This window comes from Lepidochelys kempii, chromosome 28 (genome assembly GCF_965140265.1).
Source record: "Lepidochelys kempii isolate rLepKem1 chromosome 28, rLepKem1.hap2, whole genome shotgun sequence".
Taxonomy (NCBI): domain Eukaryota; kingdom Metazoa; phylum Chordata; order Testudines; family Cheloniidae; genus Lepidochelys; species Lepidochelys kempii.
Genome location: NC_133283.1, coordinates 1,501,935 through 1,525,005, shown reverse-complemented (window position 1 = coordinate 1,525,005; position 23,071 = coordinate 1,501,935). Strand labels below are relative to the sequence as shown.

Below are 23,071 nucleotides of genomic sequence, written 5' to 3'. Positions count from 1 at the left end.
TCCACATGAATACTCTCAAGGAATTCCTCGTAGGTACGGATGCTCCTCAGCCTAGCCACCTCCTCCTGTAGCACTCCCACCTGCTTTCTGAGAGATTTCACCAGCAGGTACCTTTCACACTGGATGGTCCCCCCCACTCTAGCTTCCCATGAGTGGGAAATGCAGGCCACAGTCTCTGCAAACCCACACCAGGATCTGGGCAGAGGCATCCATGGTTAGGGTCTCTGTTTGGATACAGCTGCAGGAGGGCCGGTGCAAGGATGTTTCGTGCCCTAGGTGAAACTTCCACCTCGTGCCCCCCCCACCCCCCCCGGGGAGCCCTGCGGCAGCTCCCCGCCCCCCCCTCCATCCTGAGACGTGCCCCCCGGCAGCTTCCCAACCCCCGCCAGCCTGGGGAGCCGTAGGCCAGCTCCCCACCCCAGCTCATCTCTACTCCGCCTCCTCCCCGAGCACGCCGCTGCCGCCCCACCTCTCCCGCCTCCCAGGCTTGCGGCGCCAATCAGCTGTTTGGGGCCGCAAGCCTGGGAGGGAGAGAAGCAGAGCAGAGGTGAGCTGGGGAGTGGTTCTCCTGTGTGCTGTCCCCCCCTGCTACTTGCTCCAGGCGGCCCTCTCCGTGCCCCCCTGCCCCAGCTCACCTCCGCTCCACCACCTCCCCAGTGCGCACTTTTGGCTGCCCCCAACAAGTTGGTACCCTAGGCGGCTGCCTAGTTGCCTAGTGGTTGCACTGGCCCTGGGTGCAGGTGGAGGAGACGGGGCCCTTCCTAACCATCACGGTAATGTTACGACCCCCTCCTGCCAAAACTCCCTCTCTCAAACTCCCCTGCTCGCTAGCTCCCACGGGTTGCTTAGCCTCTGGCGTTTAAGGCCTTCCCTCCTAGGTCAGCCCTACCCCCTTGTTAATCGCACAGGGGGAGGGTGAGCACGAGGCTGATCAAGGGAACAACGGCTCAAACTGTCCCCAAACATACAATCCCAATTAGAAAAGGAATACTTGTGGCACCTTAGAGACTAACAAATTTGACCCTGTAACTGAAATAACCTGAAAGAAAAAGAAAAACACAAACAGCCAAACAAAGGTGTGTGTGGGGGTGCAACCAAAAATTATATTATTTTAAAGAAGTTCTGTATTAAAATCACAAATGAGTTTGATTCCCCAGAGTTTAAATTCCAGGGTATTACTAATTAAGAGGTCTCTTGGTTTTTGGTACTGTTTCTCTCCCTCTATGTGTGAAACTTGCAAGCTGCTAATTGTGTTAGTACTTTCTAAGACAGAGTCTGTTCTCAGAGCAATTCACAGAGAGAGAGACTCAAAGCAATACTCGAACAACAGAAACAGCACCCAGAGACTCCCCACCCTTTTGTTGTATTAACAATTGTGATTAAAATAGAGATAGAGGATGAATGTGGATGGATGCTTGGTGTGGATAATAACTGAATGATCAGGGAGGTGCCAGCCTAAGAATCCAGTGTCCATCGGCTGAAGAAGGCGTCAAGTGGAAATAACCAGACGAACCCCCCCCCCCCCCGCCCCGGAGGGCAGACTGGAATCCACCCAACAGCCTCAAGAATGGGAGAACCAAAGAACAAGATAACATCTTGGAGCCGTCAGGAATGTGCTATCTGCTGATTGATTCAGCAACAGCATGATGAAGCAATTCCCATAGACTGGCATAGGAAGAAATTCCTATAAAAATAGACTCTAAAAAGTGAGAACTTTGGGGTCTGATTCTGCAAACCAACTTCCAGGAGCATCAGATGAGCATCTGACAAGGCCCTGCTCCCTCCTCATGTCCAGGCCACCTGGCCAGTGGCTTGGCATGAGCAACTCTAAGGCTGGTAACTATGATAACAACCTTGCAGAACCTGTGTGTGTGGGTGTGTATGTGTTTGTATGAATGAATGTGTGAATAAATATGAGATTGAATGGAATGTTATAGCTATAACTAACTGCTTACTATGATTCTTTCTGTATTCACAATAAATGTGGTATTTTGCCTTTTTCCCTTTAATAAGATCCTGCTGGTTTTTATTTTATTGGTACAACACTCAAAGGTGGGGGGCTCAGCTCAAAAAGTTTGAAAACAGCTCAGGGGGCAGGGAGGGGGTAGCTAGGGGCTTTGTGTGGGCAGGAGGTAGCTCAGGGGGCAGGGAGGGAGTGGGTAGGGGCTGTGTGTGGGTGGGGTAGCTGGGTCTGTGTGCAGGCAGGGGCTGTGTGCCAGGAGGGCTCCTCTGCAGTCCCTGTTTCCTTGAGGGCTCTGCCAGCCACGGACCTGGGTCCCCCGTCCAGGTAGCTCTAAAGGGGGGGCTGGGAGCTATGGAACAGCTTCAACCCCCTACAGCAGCAGAAGACCAGGGAACCCCCCCTCTGGCTTCCTGCCTCCGACCTGGCCAGGGGGTGGGGAGAGAAGGAGGTGGGGGGGGTAGAGCTGCCCCAAGACTGCCCTGCTCTTGCCCTGTAGATTGGGGGGGAGCAACGCCCCCTGTGCCCCCCAACTCTGCCCATGGGCTATCAGCTTCTGCCCTGTGGGGAGTACTGGGGCTCGGGGCTCTGGAATTCAGCCTGCTGTTCCTGGCTTTAGCCCCGTGGGGGGTGCTGAGGATAGGGGCTTCAACACCCCAGCTCCTGGCTTCAGCCCCATGGGAAGTGTTGGGGCTTGGGCTCTGGGTTTTAGCTGCAGGGCCCCACAGCCCCCCTGTTGAGAACTGCTGCTCTAGGAGCATTCCCTGTGTTTTATTGGAAGCCACCAGAATCAAACCACAGCTGCAGCAAGTATTCAGAGCTAGGCCTTGCATAGGAAAGCGGAGTCTGAATGAGTCCTCCCCTGGCATCTTGATGAGCTGTGGAAGAGGAGCTGATCTCACAGTCACCCTGCCTAGGTGCTCAGCATGATGGGACTGCTTGCCCAAATGATCACTTTTGGCTGGTGTTGGATCCCCAGTTTCCCTCTTGTTGGGGCAGGAGTAATAAAGGGTTGTTAACCTTGTTGTGTGAATCGAGGGCAGCAGAACTGTACAGTAATTCCTCCCTCAACGTGGTAGTTACATTCCTGAAACATGCTACGTTAAGCAAAATGATGTTAAGTGAATCCAATTTCCCCAAAAGAGTTAATGTAAATGGGGGGTGGGGGGAGGGTGTTAGGCTCCAGGGACATTTTTTTCGCTTGGTTGGGGTGGTGGAGGGAGGGGGTGGGCTATTTCCCCGATGCCTCGCTGCTAAATGATGAACTAGCGCTGGGCTGAGCCCTCGGGGGTGAACACGGCATTGTTAATGTAGCCCCCCACTCTACAAGGCGGCACCCATGGAGGGAGGAGACGCAGCATGGCAGAGACACACAACAAACCCAACTGTGGCTTGCCTCGGGCACTCTGTGCCGGCAACGTGTGCGTGAGACACACACCGTGTGTGTGACAAAGACACACTCGTGTGTGTGTGTGCATGAGTGACTCCCACTGTGAGAGTGACAAAGACACACTCTGTGTGTGTACATGAGTGACACCCACTGTGAGAGTGACAAAGACACACTCTGTGTGTGTGCATGAGTGACACCCACTGTGAGAGTGACAAAGACACACTCTGTGTGTGTGCATGAGTGACACCCACTGTGAGAGTGACAAAGACACACTCTGTGTGTGCATGAGTGACACCCACTGTGAGAGTGACAAAGACACACTCTGTGTGTGTGCATGAGTGACACCCACTGTGAGAGTGACAAAGACACACTCTGTGTGTGTGCATGAGTGACACCCACTGTGAGAGTGACAAAGACACACTCTGTGTGTACATGAGAGAGACACCCCCCCCCCCGTGGGTGTCAGAGAGAGAGAGACGAGCATTGCCCCTTTAAGACGAGGGCCCCACTCTCAGGACTTGCCCTTTTCAGTAGGTCAGGCAGTTGAGACAGCAGTCGCGCCCGGTACGGGAGTGGGGGAGGGGGACACCCTGACGTCAGCCCCCCCGACAGCGAGCAGGAGGCTCCGGGGAGCTGCAGGGGGCGGCTCCCCGGCCCGCAGCGGCCCAACCACGTGACAGGGGAACGTCGCGCGACCCTCCAGCCGCACGTTCTCTGGCGGCTCGGCGACGTCACAACGGTCCCCGCGAGGCGCCCGCGCCCCCGCCCCCACCCCGGAAGCGGCGCGGCGGCGGCTGAGCGATGGCGGAGGCCGAGCCCGGGGCCGCGCCGCTGCCGCACGGTGAGGGGGGCTGGGCGCGCCGGCCGGCGGGGGGTGTCTCGGCGGCGGCGTCTCGGCTCCCCTGACCCGGGCCCCCGCCCGCTCTCTCGCCTTCCCTTGCAGGCTGCCCCGGCACCAGCAGCGTCCAAGCCGGCAAAACCGCCGCCTGCCAGGGCTGCCCCAACCAGCGGCTGTGCGCCGCCGGCGGCCCCGCCGCCTCGGACCCCGGTGAGCCGCGCGGGGGGTCCGGGGAGCGCGTGGAGCGTGTCTCTGGGGGAGGAGGGGGGTGGGGCGAATGGGGGAGGGGTAGCTATTGGGGGGTCTGGGGAGCGCATTGAGCGTGTCTCTGGGGGAGGAGGGGGGTGGGGTGCATGGGGGAGGGGTAGCTATTGGGGGGTCGGGGAGCGCGTGGACCGTGTCTCTGGGGGAGGAGGGGGGTGGGGTGCATGGGGGAGGGGTAGCTATTGGGGGAGGAGGGGGGTGGGGTGCATGGGGGAGGGGTAGCTATTGGGGGGTCTGGGGAGCGCGTGGAGCGTGTCTCTGGGGGAGGAGGGGGGTGGGGTGCATGGGGGAGGGGTAGCTATTGGGGGGTCGGGGAGCGCGTGGAGCGTGTCTCTGGGGGAGGAGGGGGGTGGGGTGCATGGGGGAGGGGTAGCTATTGGGGGGTCCGGGGAGCGCGTGGAGCGTGTCTCTGGGGGAGGAGGGGGGTGGGGCGAATGGGGGAGGGGTAGCTATTGGGGGGTCTGGGGAGCGCATTGAGCGTGTCTCTGGGGGAGGAGGGGGGTGGGGTGCATGGGGAGGGGTAGCTATTGGGGGGTCTGGGGAGCGCGTGGAGCGTGTCTCTGGGGGAGGGGTAGCTATTGGGGGGTCGGGGAGCGCGTGGAGCGTGTCTCTGGGGGAGGAGGGGGGTGGGGTGCATGGGGGAGGGGTAGCTATTGGGGGAGGAGGGGGGTGGGGTGCATGGGGGAGGGGTAGCTATTGGGGGAGGAGGGGGGTGGGGTGCATGGGGGAGGGGTAGCTATTGGGGGGTCGGGGAGCGCGTGGAGCGTGTCTCTGGGGGAGGAGGGGGGTGGGGTGCATGGGGGAGGGGTAGCTATTGGGGGGTCGGGGAGCGCGTGGAGCGTGTCTCTGGGGGAGGAGGGGGGTGGGGTGCATGGGGGAGGGGTAGCTATTGGGGGGTCTGGGGAGCGCATTGAGCGTGTCTCTGGGGGAGGAGGGGGGTGGGGTGCATGGGGGAGGGGTAGCTATTGGGGGGTCTGGGGAGCGCGTGGAGCGTGTCTCTGGGGGAGGAGGGGGGTGGGGTGCATGGGGGAGGGGTAGCTATTGGGGGGTCTGGGGAGCGCGTGGAGCGTGTCTCTGGGGGAGGAGGGGGTGGGGCGAATGGGGGAGGGGTAGCTATTGGGGGGTCTGGGGAGCGCGTGGAGCGTGTCTCTGGGGGAGGGGTAGCTATTGGGGGGTCGGGGAGCGCGTGGAGCGTGTCTCTGGGGGAGGAGGGGGGTGGGGTGCATGGGGGAGGGGTAGCTATTGGGGGGTCTGGGGAGCGCGTGGAGCGTGTCTCTGGGGGAGGGGTAGCTATTGGGGGGTCGGGGAGCGCGTGGAGCGTGTCTCTGGGGGAGGAGGGGGGTGGGGTGCATGGGGGAGGGGTAGCTATTGGGGGGTCGGGGAGCGCGTGGAGCGTGTCTCTGGGGGAGGAGGGGGGTGGGGTGCATGGGGGAGGGGTAGCTATTGGGGGAGGAGGGGGGTGGGGTGCATGGGGGAGGGGTAGCTATTGGGGGGTCGGGGAGCGCGTGGAGCGTGTCTCTGGGGGAGGAGGGGGGTGGGGTGCATGGGGGAGGGGTAGCTATTGGGGGGTCTGGGGAGCGCGTGGAGCGTGTCTCTGGGGGAGGGGTAGCTATTGGGGGGTCGGGGAGCGCGTGGAGCGTGTCTCTGGGGGAGGAGGGGGGTGGGGTGCATGGGGGAGGGGTAGCTATTGGGGGGTCGGGGAGCGCGTGGAGCGTGTCTCTGGGGGAGGAGGGGGGTGGGGTGCATGGGGGAGGGGTAGCTATTGGGGGGTCTGGGGAGCGCGTGGAGCGTGTCTCTGGGGGAGGAGGGGGGTGGGGTGCATGGGGGAGGGGTAGCTATTGGGGGGTCCGGGGAGCGCGTGGAGCGTGTCTCTGGGGGAGGAGGGGGGTGGGGCGAATGGGGGAGGGGTAGCTATTGGGGGGTCTGGGGAGCGCATTGAGCGTGTCTCTGGGGGAGGAGGGGGGTGGGGTGCATGGGGGAGGGGTAGCTATTGGGGGGTCTGGGGAGCGCGTGGAGCGTGTCTCTGGGGGAGGGGTAGCTATTGGGGGGTCGGGGAGCGCGTGGAGCGTGTCTCTGGGGGAGGAGGGGGGTGGGGTGCATGGGGGAGGGGTAGCTATTGGGGGGTCGGGGAGCGCGTGGAGCGTGTCTCTGGGGGAGGAGGGGGGTGGGGTGCATGGGGGAGGGGTAGCTATTGGGGGAGGAGGGGGGTGGGGTGCATGGGGGAGGGGTAGCTATTGGGGGGTCGGGGAGCGCGTGGAGCGTGTCTCTGGGGGAGGAGGGGGGTGGGGTGCATGGGGGAGGGGTAGCTATTGGGGGGTCTGGGGAGCGCGTGGAGCGTGTCTCTGGGGGAGGGGTAGCTATTGGGGGGTCGTGGAGCGTGTCTCTGGGGGAGGAGGGGGGTGGGGTGCATGGGGGAGGGGTAGCTATTGGGGGGTCGGGGAGCGCGTGGAGCGTGTCTCTGGGGGAGGAGGGGGGTGGGGTGCATGGGGGAGGGGTAGCTATTGGGGGGTCTGGGGAGCGCGTGGAGCGTGTCTCTGGGGGAGGAGGGGGGTGGGGTGCATGGGGGAGGGGTAGCTATTGGGGGGTCCGGGGAGCGCGTGGAGCGTGTCTCTGGGGGAGGAGGGGGGTGGGGTGCATGGGGGAGGGGTAGCTATTGGGGGGGTCCGGGGAGCGCGTGGAGCGTGTCTCTGGGGGAGGAGGGGGGTGGGGCGAATGGGGGAGGGGTAGCTATTGGGGGTGTCTGGGGAGCGCGTGGAGCGTGTCTCTGGGGGAGGAGGGGGGTGGGGCGAATGGGGGAGGGGTAGCTATTGGGGGGTCTGGGGAGCGCGTGGAGCGTGTCTCTGGGGGAGGAGGGGGGTGGGGTGCATGGGGGAGGGGTAGCTATTGGGGGTGTCTGGGGAGCGCGTGGAGCGTGTCTCTGGGGGAGGAGGGGGGTGGGGCGAATGGGGGAGGGGTAGCTATTGGGGGGGTCCGGGGAGCGCGTGGAGCGTGTCTCTGGGGGAGGAGGGGGGTGGGGTGCATGGGGGAGGGGTAGCTATTGGGGGGTCTGGGGAGTGCGTGGAGCGTGTCTCTGGGGGAGGGGTAGCTATTGGGGGGGTCCGGGGAGCGCGTGGAGCGTGTCTCTGGGGGAGGAGGGGGGTGGGGTGCATGGGGGAGGGGTAGCTATTGGGGGGTCTGGGGAGCGCGTGGAGCGTGTCTCTGGGGGAGGAGGGGGGTGGGGCGAATGGGGGAGGGGTAGCTATTGGGGGTTCTGGGGAGCGAGTGGAGCGTGTCTCTGGGGGAGGAGGGGGGTGGGGCGAATGGGGGAGGGGTAGCTATTGGGGGTTCTGGGGAGCGCGTGGAGCGTGTCTCTGGGGGAGGAGGGGGGTGGGGCGAATGGGGGAGGGGTAGCTATTGGGGGTTCTGGGGAGTGCGTGGAGCGTGTCTCTGGGGGAGGAGGGGGGTGGGGTGTATGGGGGAGGGGTAGCTATTGGGGGGTCTGGGGAGCGCGTGGAGCGTGTCTCTGGGGGAGGAGGGGGGTGGGGCGAATGGGGGAGGGGTAGCTATTGGGGGGTCTGGGGAGCGCGTGGAGCGTGTCTCTGGGGGAGGAGGGGGGTGGGGTGCATGGGGGAGGGGTAGCTATTGGGGGAGGAGGGGGGTGGGGTGCATGGGGGAGGGGTAGCTATTGGGGGGTCGGGGAGCGCGTGGAGCGTGTCTCTGGGGGAGGAGGGGGTGGGGTGCATGGGGGAGGGGTAGCTATTGGGGGGTCCGGGGAGCGCGTGGAGCGTGTCTCTTGGGGGGAGGAGGGGGGTGGGGCGAATGGGGGAGGGGTAGCTATTGGGGGGGTCTGGGGAGCGCATTGAGCATATCTCTTGGGGAGGAGGGGGGTGGGGTGCATGGGGAGAGGAGGGAAGGGGTAGCTATTGGGATGTCTGGGGAGCGCGTTGAGCGTGTCTCTTGGGGGAGGGGTAGCTATTGGGGGGGGTCTGGGGAGCGCATTGAGCGTGTCTCTTGGGGGAAGAGGGGGGTGGGGTCAATGGGGGAGGGGTAGCTATTGGGGGGGTCTGGGGAGCGCATGGAGCGTGTCTCTTGGGGGAGGAGGGGGGGTGGGGTGAATGGGGAGTGGAGGGGAGGGGTAGCTATTGGTGGTGTCTGGAGAGCGCATTGAGCATGCCCCTCAGGGGAGGGGGAGGGGGTGGGGTGCATGGGGAGGCAACAGCGGGTGGTGAATGGGGAGAAGAATCGAAACAGGCCCGCAGCCCTTTCAGGTGGCGGGGGGCCTAGGCTGAGTCTGAGGGTTCCTGGTGTGCTGTCCCTTATGCTCGTGGCGCAAACTCTTGGGAACGCCTTTGACTTTGCAGCTATAGAAGAAATAAAGGAGAAAATGAAAATTGTGAAGCACAAAATCCTAGTTTTGTCTGGGAAAGGAGGAGTCGGCAAGAGCACTTTCAGCGCCCACTTGGCTCATGGCTTAGCTGAGGACGAGACTAAACAGGTGAGAAACCCCTCTCCTATACGTCTTTGTATGGCTGTACAGAGACTACAGCTTGGGGTAAAAATATAGACAGGAATATCGGATTGAAACTTCATTTTAACACGTCGAAGGTGGTAGGAGAAGAGACTACATCACTTTTTTTTAGAATAATGCTAAAAATTATATACCAGACTTTTGTTACTTATCAGACATCCTAAAACTAGAGTTACAGATGGTTCTTATGGTATTGTACTTGATTTTCATTACTGTTGTCAAAGTCCAGTAGCTTGGTGGTTAGTACATGAATAAAAGAAATGTTCTAGATTTATCTTGCACATACCTGGGCACTGTGGGGAGAAGGTAAACGTAGCTCAGGCATGTGGTTGTCTTAGGGGTTCTGTGAGTAAGAAGGAGGCTTTATTTTGCTCCTATACCTTCCTTCCCACCCCAGAAAAGTGAAAGCTATTAACATGCATCTTTAAAAAAACAAACAAACAAACAAAAACAACCTGACATACACAGGAAAAAACCTTAAAATGTCATTGGTTGTTTCAAGTGCAGTTAAGATCACAGAAATAACTATAAAAATGGCGTGTGCCATTCTTCCCCAGTAGCTTCCATTATCAAATCTGTTAAGAGTCTTGTGCTGACTTGTAAGCTTGACTGCCAACAGACTCAATGTCAAGTTATTGTGGTGTGCAGCTCTTCTTGGCTTCCTACTTCCTCAGTTACCATAAACAATATTTTCTTAAATATGAGCTTACACATTTGTATTGTTCATACATGAGGTAGTCTAGAATGTAGCTAACTCTTCTAATGCTGTCTGGATTCTCCAATACCGATAACAGTAAAAAGTTGTCTTTGTCAGTATGCACAAAGAGAGATTTTCTGCAACACATAGAGCAAATAGGTTCAGTAACAACATCTTGAACATGTGTGCTATGTGCTTAGTACTGATAGAATTTTATTTTTATGAACTTTTTTTTCTAAAATCTCTCTCAATAGGCTTGCAGTTAATGCTATGAAATCCGCTTCTGTTTTTCAGGAAAGAACTTTCCTTTAATTAATAGCTTTTAAATTGTTTTCCATGCTTGTAAGTTTCCACATGCAGTATTACTTCATTCAGAAAGACAAATCTTTCACAAACACTTCATATTGTAATCAACTCTCATTTTCCTTTCCCTTGATGTGGCACAACTGATATTTATATGGAACAGGTTTCTACAGAATATTGTTTGACATATACAATCAGTGTTTCAGGCATGTTAAAGAAATAAAAAAAACTAGAAATAAGTTACTTTATTTTCTGACACATTATACATTAGACAAATCACAATGTGTAATAACTAAGTGAAATATTTTCGTATGCTGCTTGCCTGTTGGCAAGTGAAATCTGTGACTGTGGACAGTTTGGCCTTTGTGCTACTAAATAAGTTAGTTCAGTCTGCACTTTCCCAATGTAAATTAAATTACTTGTCTCTGACGTTGCCTCCGTGCAAGTAAAACTAGGTTTGCTGAGGCCTGACAAGGTGAGTCTTCATAAGCAACAGTATAAATTCGGAACATTGGTAATTTTCCCCCTAAGAAAATGCACTAAAAGTTATTAGATCTTCTTTTCAACCATACAGTGCAGTTGCTTAAAATTTTATTTGGTTCATATGCTTTCACTATCAGCCATTGATGGTTGCATTCTAATTACATCTGATAGCTGCTTTCAACTACCTGAAAGGGGGTTCCAAAGAGGATGGATCTAGACTGTTCACAGTAGTAGCAGATGACAGAATGAGGAGTAACGGTCTCAAGTTGCAGTGGGGGAGGTTTAGATTGGATATTAGGAAAAACTTTTTCACTAGGAGGGTGGTGAAACACTGGAATGCGTTACCTAGGGAGGTGGTGGAATCTCCTTCCTTAGAAGTTTTTAAGGTCAGGCTCGACAAAGCCCTGGCTGGGATGATTTAGTTGGGGATTGGTCCTGCTTTGAGCAGAGGGTTGGACTAGATACCTCCTGAGGTCCCTTCCAACCCTGATATTCTGTGATTCTATGATTGTCAGTTTGAAGGTAGTCTGTGCAGTTTGTAGTATTATCCAGTAATTTCTGATACTCAAGATTACATGCGTGGGCAGTGCCATCTAGGTTCTAAACCTTTTTATAAATCCACCACTCTGTTACTGAGACATTAAATACATACACAAATACAGAAACTGTTTCTGTATAATTTATATACCAGTCACTAGAGGGAGCGTGAGTTACGCCCAGGTCGCAGAGCTGTGTTACCATACATAAAGATCAACAGGAATTGTGTGAAGATCATGTTACATTTGTGCCTCTTAAGCGAGAGGGGTTGAGGGTGGGGAGGAGCTGGGGTGGAATTTGTTAGATGTAAATGATTAAAACAGACAAAGACAGGATTTCAAACTTCTGGGAGGATACTACCAATCATTTTGTTATTCAGTACCTCTTTTAAGGTGGCTATATAGCCCTTTTGATTAAGCAATATAGTCTTTGTAGGCAAACTAAGAATAAAATTGAAGGATTAATGCTCAGTCTAGAGAGGGGCTCTTAGTGAAATTCTTGGATGGTGAAAGTTAGATGTAATTGCATATGCAACCTGTTTTGGCTCACTAGCTGGCCAACCTGTTATAGAACATTTGTTCTCAGCTATTCTACAGCTCTACATTCATGTGGGCTATGGAGTTTGTAACTTCCATCACTTGCTTAGAAGGCAGGTGGCATTTGGTGCAAGAACTGAGTGTGCTCAGCAGCTATAAAGCTCTGAGAGCTGGTGGGTACTAGCTCTGTGCCCAAATGCAACTTAGTGTCCCTTTAAAGAATCAAAATACATGTGCTTAGAAGTCTTTCTGGTTGGTTTGTGAGGTTTTTAACTGGATTGCAGGGGGTATGTCTTTTTTGGAGGGAATACTGCAATAGACTAAACGTGAGAATGGCTAGTGTCAGAATGCTTCATTTCCCATTACTAATCTAAGCTAAACACTCTCCAAATTTCAGTTCATTTTAGTGTTTGCTTCTAATTTATATCATGTAAACAACCGTGTGCACTTATTTCTAACTTTTTTTTTCTTAGGTTGCTCTGCTGGACATAGATATTTGTGGACCATCAATCCCTAAAATAATGGGTATAGAGGGAGAACAGGTATGATTGTTTTTGTTTTAAAAACAGTAAGAGCAACTTGTCTCAAGTGGCCTAATAGGTTATTTATTGGGCACTCTGCTTGACTTAATTTGCTTTTTTGTATATTTAGGGCTTGTTTAAGAATAACTTCTTGGGGAATTTTTTTCAGAGTAACAGCCGTGTTAGTCTGTATTCGCAAAAAGAAAAGGAGGACTTGTGGCACCTTAGAGACTAACCAATTTATTTGAGCATGAGCTTTCGTGAGCTACAGCTCACTTCATCGGATGCATACCGTGGAAACTGCAGCAGACTTTATATACATACAGAGAATATGAAACAATACCTCCTCCCACCCCACTGTCCTGCTGGTAATAGCTTATCTAAAGTGATCATCAAGTTGGGCCATTTCCAGCACAAATCCAGGTTTTCTCACCCTCCACCCCCCCCCCCCACAAATTCACTCTCCTGCTGGTGATAGCCCATCCAAAGTGACCACTCTCCCTACAATGTGCATGATAATCAAGGTGGGCCATGTCCAGCACAAATCCAGGTTTTCTCACACCCCCATGCTTACATAATAAAAAGCAAGCTGAGCCCCTTCAAATTCAGTACAGTTTGGCTAGCTTGTACAAGTAAGTTGCACGTTTGAAGTAAACAGTTAATGCCAGGATAACACAACATAAAATAAACTTTATTGCTTTTGAAGACTATAATACTGCACAATCATCACTTTGTACAAAATTCTGAACTTTTAGTGATCTGCAGCCTTATTATAGCTCTGCTTTTCAATTTGAGATGTAGAGGCACATACCGTGTGTTGGTACTAATCATGTACACCATTGGTGTTAGCAAGGTTCACCTTTGTTAAAGACTAGCTAACTGGCATAGGAGAAAGATACTTAACATTCTGAACAGGGAATGTACTTTTAAACATTGCTTATAGGTTATGGTAGGTACTGTTTGTATTAGAAGGATATTTGAACCGCCTTTGCCATGTGATTAGCAGCCTCTAAGACATTTATATATGATTAGGCTGACATATTAATAGGAAAGTAATGCCATTGACATAAGGAAGTATTATCTTGTGTTTCTCTGGAGTTGGTTTCCAGTCCCCGTTCTGGTTTTGTACTACGTAGCAAACTTTTAGCAGGTATCCCCGTACTTACAGGCAGTGGCTAGCAGCATCTGACTCTTTCTTTCCTTCAAATATTTCTCAGAGTGGTGTCCTTCAGGGTTAACTTTTCTGCAGCAAGGGAATGAGGGCTATATTGCAAATTGTTAGGCAGCATGTTTGCTGCAACAGCCATTTGATCAACATCAACAGAATTCGTTGTTTGCTGCCTAATTCAGTGACTCTGCCTTTTTGCAGTTTCTTATATGGCCATTTGACTCTTTCAATACAGTTAGCATATTTCTTGGCATCTGGTTTGAAATGTATCATTACAGTGTAGCTTATATTTTACATACATTGTGTATATACTGCATATATGGGTTTTTAAAACATTGCTTTTATCCTCAGGTTCACCAGAGTGGTTCTGGATGGTCTCCGGTGGTAAGTTAGTGAGGTTTTTTTCTTTTCTGTTTTAAAAAAGAAAACCGTTTAGGGGGGCCTATTCCAGAGAGAAACTAGAACTATTTTCTCCCTCCTACCCACTCTTTTTTTTCCATATACGGAAGTCCTGCTTCTTAAAGATGCACTACAGGTTAAACAGCATAGCTTTAAAAAAAATTCCTTCTGTTACTAACATCACAGTGGGTTATTATAATTGAACATTTTAAAACAAAGTAAAGTTTCGCCTTTTCAGCTGTTTCCCTTTGCACTTATTTTGGTTTGGACAATGAAAATAGACTAGTCAGTTTCAGTTATTTTTGGTTCTCCTGCACTTGCACAATACTTCACTTCCAGTTATAACAACACTGCAGATAATTAAATCCCAAGGAATAACAGAGGTGATGTTCTTAACAAAATGCATGGAAATATTTCAGATTTTGTTCAAATTTTTGTACATGCCACCACACAAATATTTTTCTGATGCTGAGAGAGAAAGGGAAGTCATTTTCGCCACATGCCTTCTCAGTAGTGATTCTGTGAAGAGTTATTGCAGTAATTGGCATTATCAGTTTGTAAAAGGCTCTTTAAAATGTGACTATAGTCAGATTACTGACTGTTGTACAGAAATCATGCAGCCTTTGACTGATGGAAGAAAAGTAAGGACACTTCATTTTTTCAAACATCCATTTTCTTTAAACTATGTTTTGATCCATTAAAATCTTTTTAAGAACTGGTAAGGATATTATTTTGGTAAGTAAATTTCTTTCTGGGCTTTTTTAATAGTATGCTTTCTCTTTTCTAGTATGTTGAAGAAAACTTGTGTGTCATGTCTGTGGGGTTCTTGCTCAGTGGTCCTGATGATGCTGTTATCTGGAGAGGACCCAAAAAAAATGGTCTGTATCTCAAGTATTTTCACTGTTGTTGATTATTGCAATTTAGACAGTGCTTCCTTTTTCCATATAAAACTTTGTTTGTTGGCAAAGCCGTTATTCTTAACCATCCTAGAGTGAAAGGAAATGCTATCGTATATTGAACTGAGCTCTGTAACATAATCAGAACAACTTAGTTTAGACTGGTTAGATGGAAACTAAGGAGTCTATATTTGATATATTGCATGCATACTACTGATTAACATGTACATTTGATACTTTTTTCACACTTGGGCAGAATTTATATCTATAGTTTATTGCCCTGTGTTAACACGGGTCTGTTGAACTTTCTAAATAGGCATGAATATTGTTCATGTTTTAAAAAAGATTCTTAAATTGATTGCATATCTGAAAGAAACCTCAATATTCAACATCATAATTTCCAAGTTACCTGATGTTCAGGGTTTTTTTTTTTTTTTGTAAATGAATGTAGGTAGCAAAACTGTCTTATCTGGTTGTTAATTCAACCTTTTAAATGTATACTGTTTGTTTTACTATCCTTTTGTGCATAAAAGAAGACTGGAAGTAGACTATTTGGTTATGGAAATAGACAATAATATTCTTTTGAGCCAGTTTTGCTGATGAATTTATGTAATAAAACGGCTTATTCTTTTTTCAGACCTTAACGTGTGATTTCCATGTTACTGTAGATTTTAAATTACTTAGTTTTAGCCCTTTCGGTCCCTCATCCCATTGCTTTCTGCTTAAATTTTCTGAAATAGAATGTACCTAACTTTTTATTGATAACACTCAATTCTAGTTTGACAGTGCATATGTTAAAATATAGAGAAATTTGAGTAGAATGCTCTGGAAGTAGAACTTAAGGTGCAGATCTTTCTGAAACAGTGATTCTGTACTGATATTGTAAGGATCCAGGATTGTTTATCCAAAATCTTCAATATTTAAAATGATCAGCTGAAAAGACAGGATCTGAGAGTAAAACTGAATTCTTTACTTTATAGCGACAGGTTTCAGAGTAGCAGCCGTGTTAGTCTGTATTCGCAAAAAGAAAAGGAGGACTTGTGGCACCTTAGACTCACAAATTTATTTGAGCATAAGCTTTCGTGAGCTGCAGCTCATGTCATCGGATGCATTCAGTGGAAAATACAGTGGGGAGATTTATATACACAGAGAACATGAAACAATGGGTGTTACCATACACACTGTAATGAGAGTGATCAGGTAAGGTGAGCTATTACCATCAGGAGAGCGGGGGGGAAAAGCTCTCATCACTTTCGTTACATTCTGATCACTCTGGTTACAGTGTGTACGGTAACACCCATTGTTTCATGTTCTCTGTGTATATAAATCTACCCACTGTATTTTCCACTGAATGCATCCGATGAAGTGAGCTGCAGCTCACAAAAGCTTATGCTCCAAATAAATTTGTTAGTCTCTAAGGTGCCACAAGTCCTCCTGTTCTTTTTACTTTATAGCATCGCTATCAGTAATGAAACTTCTGACAGCAAAAATTATGGCTTCAATGACCTCTTTTATTGCTTGCCATAGATGGAGTTTTACAGATGTAACTGATTGGAACTTGCTAAATAATTCTGATACATGTGAAGTAATAGAATCCATCTCACTCATCTGTGTTGGCTCTGCACTGTTCTGTTAACAGGAGTAAAAATATACATTTGCTGAAGTCAGACAGAGAGCAGATATTTTCAGTGAGAAGGTGCCATTTTACATACTCTCCTTGCAAAATAGACCCATGCTTTGAGTGTGGCTGCAGTCATATTTTGGGTAATCTTTTAGCACAGAATAGATTCTCAAAGTGCCTTTCAGACTTTTTGAACAACAGACCAAATTCTGACTGTCTCACTCAAGCTTTTTGCCCCTTTAAGTTTATGCTGGAGATTGAGGAAACTGCACACTTGCTATTTTCTAGCTTGTATGTTTCTAAATTTCAAATTTGTTGTTCATCTTGCATCTGTTTTTAGGAATGATCAAACAATTCCTTCGTGATGTGGATTGGGGTGAAATTGACTACCTTATTGTGGATACACCTCCAGGTACTTCAGATGAACATTTATCTATTGTGCAGTATCTAAGTTCCTCACACATAGATGGAGCAGTTATAATCACTACTCCTCAGGTAAGAGAAGTTCTGCTACAAATGTTAAATCAAATCTTTGCTTTGGAACACTTATTAACTTTACAGAAATGACCTCGTCAATCAACTATAGCATGTAGGCACAAAGGAATGTCTCTCCATGGAAGGAGATGATTTAAGTCTGCCAATTGGCTTCAGAATCTTCTTCCTGCCATTTGTGACCCATGCCCAGCATGATCCATTCATCACAACCAAATTATTGGATGCTGATCCGTAGAGATCAGATAATTTTCTCATTCAAATGACACTATGTGGAACTTGTTTACAGCTCTATGGCATGTTGGAGACTTCCTGAAGGCAAAGGACTGTGAACTTGCAATACTGTAGACTTACAGATGGTGCTAGGAGGGAAGTAAGGAATGATGATAATAGACAGCAAGAAGATACTAGCGATGTTGGGGTGGGGGGAATCATGGTGAGCTTTTATTGATTGATTGATTTACGGACAGTAGAACCTCTGGGTTAGTATACTTTTCCTTCTTAGGATATGTATAGTGGGGGGGGGGGGGGTTGGGGCGGGAGAGGGCTTTTTGTTTCAAGTCAGGTACCAGTGCTGAGATTAGTGGCAGAAGTCTAGCTAAATCAGAGGTACGTTCTCAGTGGGCAGTTTGAAGGAGGGGGAGAAGAGGCCAATTATGCAGGAAGAGGCACAGTTTTCCAGGAGTAGGATCAACAAGAAAATGTCCAAAGGCACAAGTGGCAGGAAACAAGTGGAACATTAAGTAGGGAGTAGTGAGCAGAATGCAAGGGACGTGTAGGAGGAAGTGGAAGGAAATGAGGTCAAACATGGTTTTAGTAAAGGGAAATCATGCCTCACCAATCTACTATAATTCTTTGAGGGGGTTAACAAGCATCCAAGGGGATCCAGTGGATATAGTGTTCTTAGATTTTCAGAAAACCCTTGACAGGTCCCTCACCAAAGGCTCTTATGCAAAGTAAGCAGCCACGGGATAAGAGAGAAGGTGCTTTCATGGATTGGTAACTGGTTAAAAGGTAGGAAACAAAGGGTAGTATAAATGGTCAATTTTCAGAATGGAGAGAGGTAAATAGTGGTGTCCCCCAGGGGTCTGTACTGGGACCAGTCCTATTCAACATGTTCATAAATGATCTGGAAAAAGGGGTAAACAGTGAGGTGGCAAAATTTGCAGATGATACAAAATTACTCAAGGTAGTTAAGACCCAGGCAGACTGTGAAGAGCTATAAAGGGATCTCTCAAAACTGGGTGACTGGGCAGCAAAATGGCAGATGAAATTGAATGTTGATAAATGCAAAGTAATGCACATAGGGAAGCATAATCTCAACTATACATCAAAAATGATGAGATCTGAATGAGCTGTTACCACTCAAGAAAGAGATCTTGGGGTCATTGTGGATCGTTCTCTGAAAACATCCACTCAATGTGCAGCAGCTGTCAAAAAGGCAAACTGAATGCTGGGAATAATTAAGAAGGGGATAGAAAATAGGACAGAAAATATCATGTTGCCTCTATATAAATCCATGGGACGCCCACATCTTGAATACTGTGTGCAGATGTGGTCGCCCCATCTCAAAAACGATATATGGGAATTGGAAAAGGTTCAGAAAAGGGCATCAAAAATGATTAGGGGAATGGAACAGCTTCCGTATGAGGAGAGATTAATAAGACTGGGACTTTTCAGCTTGGAAAAGAGACGGCTAAGGGGAGATGATAGAGCTCTGTAAAATCATGACTGGTGTGGAGAAAGTAGATAAGGAAGTGTTGTTTACTACTACTCATAACACAAGAACTAGGGGTCACCAAATGAAATTAATAGGCAGCAGGTTTAAAACAAATAAAAGGAAGTATTCTTTCACACAACACACAGTCAACCTGTGGAACTCCTTGCCAGAGGATGTTAAGGTGAAGACCATAACAGGGTTCAAAAAAGAACTAGATAAATTCATGGAGGCTAGGTCTATCAATGGATATTAACCAGGATGGGCAGGGGTGGTGTCCCTAGCCTGTTTGCCAGAAGCTGGGAATGAGTGACAGGGGATGGATCTCTGTTCTGTTGATACCCTCTGGGGCACCTGGCACTGGCCACTGTTAGAAGACAGGATACTGGACTAGATGGACCTTTGGTCTGATCCAGTAGGGCCATTCCTATGTTATGTAGGCATGTTTATGAGAAGGGTGAGGGTTAGGGAGTGGTGTTAGAATTGATCTTGGAAAGAGTGAGTAAACCTGTTCCTGCACATCTTCCTCAACACCTTCACCAGATTAGTTTTTTGATGTCTTTCTGTAAACTAACAGTAGATGCAAAAGTAATATTCGCATAATCCGTTCTATTTAAAGAATACTTTTCACTGAAGATATGACATTAATGCAGGCGATATGCATAAAGATGGTTGAACCCATGCCAGAATTGTTGGACAGATTTAAAGGTGTTGGAAGCTAAATTGGTTGAATAAAGATCTAAATAGCTTGATCATCTTTGGTCAGTCTCAAGACAGAAGATACCTTAATTGAGTAAACCAGATAATAGGTTATTTGTTTAATCTGCTGGTGGAAAACATGCTCAGAATGTGAAGAGAAGTCAGCAAGATTGTAACAGTTGCTTGAAAGATTTCTGTGCTAGGTAAGTTTGCTTTGTAGGAAAAACCCATAGATCGAAAAAGTCCAGTGTATGTGGACTGACAAAATAACACTTGCTTTTGATAGGAAATATCACTTCAGGATGTTCGAAAGGAGATCAACTTTTGTCATAAGGTGAAACTGCCAATCATAGGTGTTGTTGAAAATATGAGTGGCTTTGTATGCCCAAAATGTAAGGTAAGACTATCTAAAACTTATTGCTAATATTTTCACTCGTCTTAATATACGCAGTCCAAATGTATGTATGTTTTGTGGTGACCATGAGGGAAGGGAAAGGATTTACTTATCATGGCACAAACTTGCTTGATCTCCTGAATTAAAAAAAAAAATCCTGTTTCTGTTGGTGGAAACAGTATCAAGCTCTTTTATACAGGAACTGTCGTCCTTAAATAGTTACGAAAGGTGCATTCCTGAGGCCAAGGATTAGTTTTGTAGGTTCTTTTAGGAGCCAGAACATTGGATAACAATGGAGGCTTCAGCTACACAGCAGGATGCTACGTTGTTAGACATCTATATTTGAATAATAGACCTACTTTAAGACCTGTAAAAAGAGAAGGAGTACTTGTGGCAGTGTTTAACAACTCTGTCTTAAATGCTCCTATTAAGAGGAGCCACTGGCTGGCATCGCTGAATCGCTGATGTGGGATGTTGCAGCTCCTGTGAGGTAGGAAACTTCTGAAGTGCTGTGTGTTCAAGAACTACGGCAGCCTGCCTTCTTGTTTAGTTTGTATGCAAACATTGAGGTGTTTCTAACAGTTTACTAACAGTTTCCTTTAGATGCTGAACTCCTGACCCCCCTGTTACATAAGTGAGCTACACATGTTGCTTTTGCTTCAGAACTTTCCTGGCATTTTCAACACGTGAAAGTACAAACTGGGAGCATTATGGAATGGGGGGTTGCTACACTGTGTACCGTAATCATTTTCTAGAAACAGTCCCATGCTGGATTGTATGTGCCAGTCATGATAAACGTGGAGTCTGAGGATTGGGCTAGGATGGGAACAAGATGACAAATTACATGTTACTAACTCAGAGAGAGAACTAAAGGATGGTAACGACCATCCAAACATGCAGACTAATGCACGATCAGCTTGTCTTAGGAATGTGGGTCCATGGGTTTCAGGTGAGTTCCTTGGCATCAACCTGTTACCCATTTGAACACATCCTCAAAGCAGTATGAGTTCTTGGAAAAGTCAGACATAATTGTCAGTCTCTGCTTACGAGTCCGAGGTCTTGGAAAGAATTAGGTTTCCGCAGGTCAGCATTAAAGAATATTGACAGCTTTTGTCTGGCCACACTGTCTGCTTTCAAATCCCTCGCTCTTGTAAATTTAAATTCTAACCCACAGTTTTAAAATTAGGATTGTGTATATACCACAATAAATGTCTTGGAGGAATAGTAACGTACACTAGAAGAATAGAGGACAAATGTATTAGAAATGGTACTTGTGATTTATATTTGCCCCTACAATGCTCTTAATGGGCAGAAATGATTTGTGTGAAAGCTTAGGTCAAATGTTTTAATGGTGTAGAACTCCAACGTGCAGCGATAGTATGCCAGGAAACTACCATACATAGCCATCAGAAGCCCACAATGTGGGGCTGTTTTAACTGGGATTTCAGTTAGTGATGTTTTGAAAATACCGCTAAAAAAAACTGAAGAACTGTAGTTCTCAAAATGATCTTTTGTGGAGATGTCTTGTAATACTAGTTCTTTTTTTTTTTAACATTACAGATTGAATCTCAAATCTTTCCTCCAACAACTGGAGGAGCAGAGAAGATGTGCCAAAATTTAAATATTTCTCTCCTGGGGAAAGTGCCTCTAGAGCCTCAAATAGGTAAGCTTGGCAAATTACATAATAATAAACAGCAACACTGTGCTTGCCATTACTTCAGGGTCATTTTTGGCATATCAACTAAGGTTTAGATTTATTCACTGCGATAAACAGTGTCCAATAGTTGACTTTTTTAGAATGAAAATTCCTGTAAATACAGTTTGTGGAACGGTGATAATATGGTTTGGTCTGAAATGAGTAAAATGATGAGAGAACTTCCTGCTTAGGTTTAAATAGTAATCATGTCAGCTGTTCACCTTTAGTAACATGATTCATCTTGTGTGTGCCATTTTTTTGAAAAACTGCTCACTTACTGTTGCATACTGGATGTAACCATACCACAAGGAAGAATAAAATCTTGTAACATCAAGTTTTGATACAGTTAGAGTTTCTATAACAACTGAAAAAATGCTAGTTGTATGAATTTAGTTAGGTTTTTTCCAGTGGATAATTACATATACTAAAAGAAAAGAGCTAGTATGTAAAATACCACGTTACGAGTAGATCATGTACACCAATCTACACAGTATTGGGTGTAAAGCAAGGCCATCTTGGTGCTAATTTTCCATGGAATTAAGGAATAGCATCCCGTGTAGACGGAAGGATGGTATAGACAGGACGTGTACAGAGACGTCTAAATCTAGGAAAGCCGAGGACCTCAGTCTGAAAAATGACATTGTTCTGCTACTTAGTTCTAATAGCTGTCTATAAGACAATAGCTACCATGCTTCATTCATGTGTTACCAACACAGGAAGAACATAAGCCCTTGCTTGGTTCACTGGACTGGTACAGCAATTTTGGGGAGGTAATTTTCAGGCAGGTTTTTTTTGTTTTTCTGCATCACAAGGTTTTTAGCTTATTTTTTTTTTCTTTTTTAGGGAAAAGTTGTGATGAAGGCCAATCTTTTTTCTCTGAAATACCTGAGTCCCCAGCTACTTCATCTTACAGGAATATCATCCAAAGTAAGTATGTCATGTTAAAAGGCTGATATGTGAATTACTTGTCTGAGCAATTAGTTTCTTAAACATGTTATGAAGGTGTAATTTTGGCAGAATGTACAGTATAAGAATCATGAAATCGCACCATTTGTTATCTCTTTACTTGTCTCAAGAATGACTTCATTTTATATATATATTATATTTTAAACAATTAAATTCTGTTAAAAGGATAGCTATTTAACTCCAGGTAACTAAAATAAGTGTGTCTTCTATGGCTTCTTTGACCTTCATTGAGTTCCAGCAAATACATCATGTACTCTTACTAAGAAAATAAAATAGTTCTGCTAATTTTCTACGAGCAAGCATTTCTTAAATGGAATTTGGCAGCTTACCAGTGAGTGAAGTTTTGAATATGTCACTCTGACACTTCTGGAAGAGCAAATGTACAAAATGCAGAAAGTATTCAAATAGCAGAAGAAAAATGGGTCTAAAATTCTTTAAACCATTTCAAATATAAGTGAGGGTAATATGATAGACAAAATTTTGTGACTTATGCCCACAGCAGGCAATAGATCCATGCAGTGATTGACCATACATAAAATAAATTCACTACTATCTTGTTTTTTGCCTCTTTGCAGGGATTCAAGAATATTGTGGCCTACAACACTCACAAGAAAAATTATCTATCCAAGGAATGGAATAAATGTGCAGTTAACTATAGGAAAGCAACGATTGTGTCATGAATTGATAGGCAGAATGTAAAGACTTGTACTTCTTTTCTGTATTGCAAATAAATAATTTTTAAGTTAATGTCCTTGCTTTAATTTCCTGTTCTTGTTGTGTGCGATCACCATAATATTTGAACACCAGCTAGTCCACCTGATGTCTCAAAGCTTTATTATAAGTTTATAGAAATAAGTCACTTAGTGCCTCACAGGTGAAATCTAAATGCAGTATTTTGTGATACCTGAAATCTTGTATTTGTCGTCAGTGAAATTAATCTCCAAAGATGGTCACATAGACTTTATTCAGAAACTCTTGTACATTAAA

General features: G+C 47.6%; 1 protein-coding gene across 1 annotated transcript; it reads left to right on the top strand.

Annotated features, from left to right (window-relative positions):
* The first annotated feature begins 3,927 nt into the window (after positions 1-3,927).
* LOC140904249 (cytosolic Fe-S cluster assembly factor nubp1-A-like) lies at positions 3,928-22,831 on the top strand. Its single transcript, XM_073326727.1, has 11 exons — positions 3,928-4,191; positions 4,294-4,398; positions 8,793-8,926; positions 11,989-12,057; positions 13,556-13,588; positions 14,391-14,481; positions 16,461-16,615; positions 19,315-19,425; positions 20,983-21,085; positions 21,962-22,045; positions 22,660-22,831. Exons 1-11 carry the CDS (start codon positions 4,152-4,154, stop codon positions 22,722-22,724), a joined length of 990 nt encoding a protein of 329 aa, XP_073182828.1. The 5' UTR covers positions 3,928-4,151; the 3' UTR covers positions 22,725-22,831.
* Positions 22,832-23,071: the final 240 nt, after the last annotated feature.